Source organism: Penaeus vannamei, chromosome 38 (genome assembly GCF_042767895.1).
Source record: "Penaeus vannamei isolate JL-2024 chromosome 38, ASM4276789v1, whole genome shotgun sequence".
Classification (NCBI taxonomy): domain Eukaryota; kingdom Metazoa; phylum Arthropoda; class Malacostraca; order Decapoda; family Penaeidae; genus Penaeus; species Penaeus vannamei.
The window spans coordinates 10928569-10936987 of NC_091586.1; the positions used below are offsets into that span (position 1 = coordinate 10928569).

Sequence of the window (8419 nt, forward strand, 5' to 3'; positions counted from 1 at the left end):
TTAATTCCCTATCATATTTTATATATAAAAAAAATCCTTTAACATTGTTGGAACTGACTATTCATACTAATATTCGTCAGACGGAAATATCCTTCGTTTGCATTATCCCAGAGCTGTAAATAAATCTTTCTTCCTCTGTCTTACATCATCTGGATCCGCTATCTAAATAATGGTAGACTTTTGATTTGTTATATGGAAAATAGAATAATACTCATGACAATACTTCATACGCCATTATATTTTCTAAATGTTTACAATTATTTCATTACCCAAAATAACGAAATGAATATGTAAAAGACGGATTAAAAAGGAGATATAAAAAATAATGGGTTTCTTGAATAATTTGGAGGGGGAACAACGAGGTGTTGGACACTAGCCACTGAAACAACAAATAAAAGCGTCAAGGCTAAGGGTAGAGAGAAGCTAGACTCGGCCCTTCGCGGGGTGAGTGAGCAAGCATGAGCCGGGAAGGGGGGTTCGCTGACATCCCATATACTGCACCATCATTATATTCATGCACCGCTGCACACATTCACTAGATTTCATTTCACATTATTTATTTTCACCAACAGTTTCGGAAACAATATGATAAATTAGGTTGACGGACGATGCACTGTAAAATAATTTGTATCTCAAACTTTAACTGATATAGAAAATGTAAATACTATCTAAAAGTATATGACTGCGAGGGGCGGAGCCAAGTGGCTCATCACACTCAAGCTAACCCCAACCATAATTCGCGATTCATGAACGCGACTGGAGGTCGTGGTTCGCAGGAGGCACCCAAACGAAATAAAAGAAAACCAAAGGAATCGACACACACCTTTACACATCATCATCATCCAAATATTGTGGCCAAAGCTTTTTATTACGGTTTGGTAGCTCAAGAGGCGCTACGAGTATTTGAGAGGATACATTCTTCATGCCCACAAATATTACATACATTGTGTAATATTTGTGTGTGAGAAAGAGAGGTAAGGGGTGCGGACACTTATCCTTGATAGGATGGGACTGAAACAGCAGAACACTTACTCTTTGCTTTGCCTAGCGAATCCAGGTCACCCCCATCCTCTTCCCCCATTTCTTAACCATGTCCAGGTTGTTTGCCACCGTTCAGGGCAAGAAGGTCTGGTGAGGCGACATCGCTTTTGTTGTTAGCTGTACATGAAGGGACGATGACGGGGAAAAGGATAATGCAGATTATCGTGCAGCAGCAACGGCAGGATAGAGAGAAGACGTGATTGACAAATAATATATATTAAAATTTTCTTATGATTATTAGTACGTTGATTGTTATAAAGAAAATAATAATAACATCTATAGATACAATAAAGGTATTTTGATAACGGTTATATTATGGTAATTATTTTGATAATACTATATCGCCACCTGACATCCACAATATCAGCAATAACATCTTATTGGAATAATGATAACGTTGATGGCGATAATAGAAACTAATGTTCGTGTCACAAATAATTGCGTTGATAATGAGAATGATGCTAATTGTAACATTGATGATAGCAGTAATGGAAATAAAGTTAGGAGTAATTATTGTCAGTATATTACCAGTATGATACCAGCAATGGCAATGATAATGATAATCGTAACGATAATAGAAATAAAAATAATAAGGATAGTGATAATACTAGTATTATAATTACTACTTATGATAATAATGATAATACTATTGACAGTAATAATGATCATTATAACGATAATGATAATAATCAATGATAATAATAATGATAATAATACAAATACAAATAAAAAAGTACAAATACAAATACAAACAATGATGATGATAACACATATGATTATCATGATAATGGTAATAATGACAATAATAATAGTTACAATAATGTTAAAGATAGAATAAGCGATGGTGATAATGATTATGATAAAATATTAGAATGATAATAAAGATGATAAAATTTATAATAATGATAATGATACAACAACAATGATAATATTAATGATGCCAAAATCATAAGCATATCAATAATAATAATGGTAATAACAAAAATAATGATAATATTAGTAAAAGTAATAATGATAATAATAATAATCGCAAATGAATAATTGCAACAGTAATAATATGACAATAACAACCACCATCTTAACAGTAGTATTGATAACGTCAATATAAAAAAATGCCATGTAATGAGACAGCTGAAGCACACTACAAAAAAACAAACGTAATATAATGAAAAAAAGTGATGGTCATCAAGACATTCAGTGAGGACTTCATTTTCTTTCCGACTGTTCAGGCTTTTTCTTGAAGATCTTCATGTTTGGGTTCAGCCTCTTTCTTCTGGAGGAAGATATCGCACACCCTAGAAAAAAATGAATTATTATTTATGACGTAGAATGTCCAAAATAAATTAAATGAAACTGAAAACAAAATGAAACTGAAGAAGGTAGCTGTGTATTGCCATCGTGTGTTTATCTGTCGTATAATCACTTGATAAGGGTCTTCATCGGTCATTTCAGTATCTCGGTGAAAGATACGACATACTACGGATTTTTGTGATAAGATGTCGATCACGTGCTACGATAAATCCATATCTTTGTTTATGTCAGTCACTGCTATCAATGTGTTTCTTAGTGTTTCGGTCTTCCTGTTATCTTAATGGTCGTCTTACCCGATTCCTAAGACGGCCAGGAACATGAACAGGGCCGCCAGGAGGAACTGCGCCATGGGGAGGCTGTCCACCGAAGAGCTGTACACCGCTGCGTACAGAGGGCCTGCCAGCCCGGTGGCGATGGAGTCCAGGACTGCCTGCGCCGCGAAGAGCTTTCCTGAGGGAGGCCGGGGTTGTGTTAGCTCGTGGGCGAGGGTTATGCTGGTGGCTGTCTTTCATGTTCCCTCTCCTTTTTCTTTGTTTCTCCCTCTCTCTCTCTCTCCTTCCTCTAACTTTATCTCCTCTCCTTTTCTCTCTCACTCTCCCCTTCCGTCATATTTTTCTCTTTCCTTCGCTAAAACCCCGTAACTCACCAAGTTCTCTGCTTCCATCGGAACACTTGGACATGATGGAGCGCGAGGCCAGGTGCGCGAACAGCTCCAGCATCCCGAGCAAAGGCCCTGTAAACGAATTGGCGCTCAGAGGGACCTCGTCAACAACACTTCCACACACACACACGTAAATCAAGACCGCACCCTGCTACTGAGTCCGAACCTGGCTATTGACTCCCCACAATTGCATGGAATCCTCTCCCGTATAACACGAGTCCTAAGAACTTCGAAGGACTCACCGAGCAGCGCGACCCACGCCATGGAGGGGCTGACGATCTGTCCGAGGGCGATCTGCATGAAGGCGACGGAGCTGCAGCCGAGCAGCCCGAGGGCGCTGTCGGGGAGCCTCAGGCGGCCCACGAAGACGGGCATCAGCAACACGAGCGCTGTGGACATGGGGTGGTTATTCTTGGCTACCTGTTTTTTTTTTCTTATTTTTTCCCCTTCTTTCTGTTTTTGTTTGTCTCTTTCCATATACTTTGTCTATCTGCTTTTGTCTTTCACCTCTAATCTGTTTGTTTTTGTCGTTTTCTTTCTGCTTGTCTCAATTTTTCTTTGTTAACGATGTGTATTTTGTTCTTATTATATACTTGTCTGTATTACTCAAAATCATGGGTTTTGATTAAAAGGGAACTTCATATTTAAATATGAATATTAAATTATTTTTTCCCCTAAACATCAAAAATTAAATAATTAGGTTTCAGGGGAAAACATCAATACAAAACTGAATTTATCAGTATCCACACCTTGTCTCTTATTTCACTATTTCATTCTACTCTTATATCTGTTTTAATTGCTCGTCTGTGTATGTGTTTCCATGTCTGTATATGTATTTCTATGTGTGTGTGCCCGAGTGTGAGAGTCTATGTGTGTGCATTCGTTAGCCTCCGGGCTCACTTATCGTTAACCATATGTATATATCATATTCTCGGTACCTACCTATGGCTTTGGTCATGTCCCTGTAGAAGAACCAGTTAGAATAGTCTGTTGCATCCCAGTCGAACATTAACTTGAAGAATAGGAAGTACAGAGGATCTAGAATTAGTAAAAAACAATATTAATGTACCATTTCGTTTGGAATCTGTACAGTTAAAAAGTACATCGTGATCTAATGTAACTTTATCATTATGAAAGATAAAGGTATCACAGGAAATTATTTTCAGAGGAAGGGTAATGCTCATAACTGAAAAAAACACTTGTACTTTGATTAACTGATATCGCATCTTGCCTTCGGCGAAAAATCTTCAACGTTAGGATAAGATAGGGACATTTTAAGACCAACTAGGAGTTTAAATAGCCAAGCTACGATGGTGAATAATTTCTTACCACAAGAGATATTATCACTAATATCGCTTATCATTACACAGAAAAACACATATTTCCTTTTTAATGCCAGGCGGATCACCTATGCTAGGAGTCATATGTTCTAGTTCTATTGTAACTTAAGCAACGTCGAGAACTAACACAAGCTTGGCAAATGTCAGGAAAAGGAATATGCCACATGTAGAGAATACCACAACACAACATATGCTATCGTCACATTAAGTCTGGAGGGAAATATTAAAAAAAACAACAACAACTGCACAAGGAATTTGATGCACCAGTCGACATTGACAAGAAACACTCAAAGCAGAACACACTATACTCTAGGAGGATTTGCTATCAATACTTTCGGAGAGGAAGAAAAACAACAACAAAAAAAGGAATTCACCTGAAGAATCCAACCCCCACAACACATAAAAAAAACAGCAGAAGATTAGACAGTCCTTTAAAACCCCTTTGCCAACATACCACAAGACCCAAAGAACACAGACCGACGTACGAGGAACTACGCAACACTCACTCATGGCGAAGAAGATGCATATGTGAGAGAAGAGGATCGAGTAGACGATGCCCCTCCGAGGTCCTTCGTTGCGGTGGACGGCTGCGAGGAGCTCCGCCGGGACTTTGATCAGCCACGAAACCCTGAACTTGGGTCTGTGCTCTTGGGAGCCGAAGGTGGGAAGGGAAAGAGAGGGGATGATGCTGGGGGATAAGAAGGGAGGACGAAGGAGAGAGAGTGATGACACTGGTGGAAAAGAAAGGAAGAAGGAAGGGGTAAGAGAGATGATGATGCTGGTGGATAAGAAGGGAGGACAAAGGAGAGGGAGATGACACTGGTGGAAAAGAAAGGAAGAAGGAAGGGGAAAGAGAGATGATGTTGGTGGAATGGAAGCGAGAACGAAGAGGGAAGATAGATGATGCTGGTGGATAAGAAGGGAGGACAAAGGAGAGAGAGAGATGATACCGGCGGAAAAGAAATGAAGAAGGAAGGGGAAAGAGAGATGATGTTGGTGGATAGGAAAGGAGGACGAAAGGGAAAGAGAGATGATGCTGATGGAAAGGAAGCGGGGACGAAGAAATAAGAAAGATGACGTTGGTTGAAGAGATGACGCTATTGGGAGAACCGGAAGAGCAAAGGAGAAAGATGATACAGGTCGTATGTTTTGTACCACCCGCTTTCTGAATAGAATATTTTATACTAATGTTAATCCTACACTCCCTGTACATTAACACCCTATGTGTTATTATTCCTAACTTCATAAGCCTATGTCACGTGTTAGGTCTGCTTACGACCGAACATTCAATGGATGTTCCTATCAAAACTAGCCAGGGCTCTCTGTTGTGTTCCTCGACAGTCTTCCTGTCTAGTTTATGTCTCCCGAATCCTGGTCATCTTGGATTTACTCTCTTGATCTTAAATTTGTATAAGACAGGATTCACTGAGCCCTAAAAACGGTCTGCACAAGTAGCTTAGTTGTTGCTACCATAATAAACCACATAATCATGATTACTCCGCTCTCTGCTGCCCCTAGTCTATAGCCGCTGAGAATGTCTCGAGACATTCAGGCCTCCTTCCGAACATCCACCGTCGTAGAAATGGCCACTGAATTTGCGCAAGTCCTCGCTGCTGCTCACCACTTCTACAGCTACTACACAATGACAATGAGAAGGATGGTCGAAGGAAAAATGAGGAGGAAGAGGAAGATGCGGCAAATAATGGTATATATCAATGTGAGGATGGTGATGTAAAGGAAACAAAAATAATCCGCAAAGAAAATTAAAAGAAAATCAACATTCAAAGAAGGAAATGGAAACGAAAAAAGGATGAATCAAGGGATGAAAAATATAATCCAGCGCGATGCAGTGAAATACATAACGAAGAACCACTGACCATTATCACCGAATTTCACAGACTCCGCAGTGAAGACGAGCAGGAGCAGGCAGATGCCCAGAATTCCCAGCGCCAGCCCGTACACTGCTACGTACCCACCTAACGCATACATCTGGCCAGGTGATGTGGTAATTATTAATACCGCTGTTCCCTTGTTTCTCTCCTTGACGAGGATTCGACACACTCAGTCAGAATAACACCAAGTAAAACCAACTCAAATACGTGAGGCACAAAATAATTGTCCAGCGAGGATCATGCTGGGTGATGTAGACATTACTATCTACTCGTACTTAAGGCAGTCCCCAGGAGCACTAGGGAGCAAGGGCTCAGAAACTACCAGTTACCTAGATCATTACTTACACTCAGTGGGTTCGAGTCCTTGTCAAATGGATTGTTCTATATTTGTATCCATATGGTATTGCGTTATTCCATTCGATACTATTATCTTAACGCTATTCGAATACAATTTCCATAAAATAATTACTGTACCCAAGCACTGTAGCAATAACTTCCTTCAGCATTTTGCTAATTAAACTGATATGTCTTCCACACCCACCTGCCCGCCCACCACCCTGCCAGTGGGCGACCCGAAGGCCATGAAGATCTTCAGGATTCCCAGCCTGTAGGTGCGGTTGGCGTCCGTGGTGACGTCGGAGATGCAGGCGAAGACGAGCATCTGGAAGGAGCCCATCGCTCCCCCGAGAGAGTAGAGGAACGGGGCCACCTGAGGGTGCACATACACATGTAAACAAATTAACCTGTTATGATGTGAATAAATATGTGATAAACACATATATGTATACATATACTTCTGTGAAGACTTTACTGTTCATTTTAAGCACTATTCCCTTCTAAATTTGACAGTGAAGTGCCACTTACCACGTTCCATTAGGAACATGTCATAAATCCCATGTGACTGAATGATTAATGCTCCTGGCTTCAGGTTCTTGTTAACCGAGGGACAGCACTTCAAATGTAAAATGACAATTAAGTCTTCATAGCAAAAGATCGGTCTCATAAATGCATATGCCTACATATGAATGCATGTATATCTACAAATCATCAAAATGCAGCCAATGAGTAAATATCAATATTATTACCAGATCACTTATATGCAACATATTCACGATAAACGGCTATTTGTGATTTCCACATATTTCAGAAGATCTAGCAATACGTACTACGGTGAGCTCGGTAGGAGAGTAAATGAACACGGAGGCCAGAAAAAGGATAAAAATATTCAATGTTTTCATCACCAGACTCAGGTAAAGGAAGGGCTTCCGACCGTACCTGAGAAGAGACAGGCAATGGGACTCATGCTTGATGCTCCTTCTCGCTACATACAAAATAAAATCATTAACGTAAGAAAATCAGAGGCAGCTTATCAAGCATTTCAGTATGTATATTTCTCATTTTCTGTGGTTTTAATGCCACCCTTACATCTGCCATATTAACGTATTTCCTTATAGCTTTGCTGCCGTGCACCACAAATTAACCTGGAAAAATTATAAGTAATTTGCCAGACTTTGTCGTTGAGTAATACTGCCTATCACTTTGTACCAAAACCTCGCTGTTCCCTTAAATGCAGTCTTACCTGTCAGAGAAGGGGCCAATGTAAAGCAGCAGAAACATTGCGACCATGTTCTCAGCCAGCGTAGCAGAACCTTGATACTTGGATGCAACTTGCTGTACCTGCCGAATGAAGTCCGTGGTAGTATTTAGTTTGCAGTGACGTTGAAGCCAGGATAAAATGGTGATGACTATGTTGGAGGACCTGGGATTAGGTGTTATACTCTTACTTCAATTTCATCATTTGGATGATCATAAAGTTCTTTGCAGATTTCTTCCGGTTTGCCGAGGGTCACCAGGCAGCTCTTTTCTGCTATCAGGGACTCCGTCAGTGTCTGCAAATTATAAACGTAAAATCAAAACCTTAGTACTGTACATAATATTATAGCCAATAATAATCATGTAAAAGAAGGTGTCTTGCAAGTGAAAAAGAGACAAAAGAAAGAAAGAAAGAGAGAGAGAGAAAAAAAAAATAGAAAAAATGACATACAACAGTGCCGAAGTGGACAATGGAATGCAGCAGCAACAGCGGCTCGTAGGTGGTGGCAGCCCAAAGCTTCTTCAGCGTCGAGATGGCCGTGCCTCCGTCGCCCTTGGCCTCCCCGTGCACACCGCCTTCC

General features: G+C 40.2%; 1 protein-coding gene across 3 annotated transcripts in view; it reads right to left on the minus strand.

Annotated features, from left to right (window-relative positions):
• Window positions 1–219: 219 nt before the first annotated feature.
• LOC113805990 (proton-coupled folate transporter) overlaps window positions 220–8419 on the minus strand; it is an 8550-nt gene continuing 350 nt past the window's right edge. The window contains exons 2-13 of one of the 3 annotated variants that reach the window (XM_027357078.2): window positions 8290–8418; window positions 8030–8134; window positions 7825–7922; window positions 7412–7520; window positions 6787–6954; window positions 6231–6342; window positions 4860–5000; window positions 3956–4051; window positions 3256–3402; window positions 2999–3085; window positions 2646–2802; window positions 220–2336 (exon numbers count right to left, since the gene is read on the minus strand). In XM_027357078.2, coding sequence (XP_027212879.2) covers window positions 2267–2336; window positions 2646–2802; window positions 2999–3085; window positions 3256–3402; window positions 3956–4051; window positions 4860–5000; window positions 6231–6342; window positions 6787–6954; window positions 7412–7520; window positions 7825–7922; window positions 8030–8134; window positions 8290–8418 — 1419 coding nt within the window. In that variant the 3' untranslated portion in view covers window positions 220–2266. The remainder of the gene's footprint in view (window positions 2337–2645; window positions 2803–2998; window positions 3086–3255; window positions 3403–3955; window positions 4052–4859; window positions 5001–6230; window positions 6343–6786; window positions 6955–7411; window positions 7521–7824; window positions 7923–8029; window positions 8135–8289; window position 8419) is intronic. The other 2 variants (XM_070115759.1, XM_070115760.1) reach the window with 2 other exon arrangements.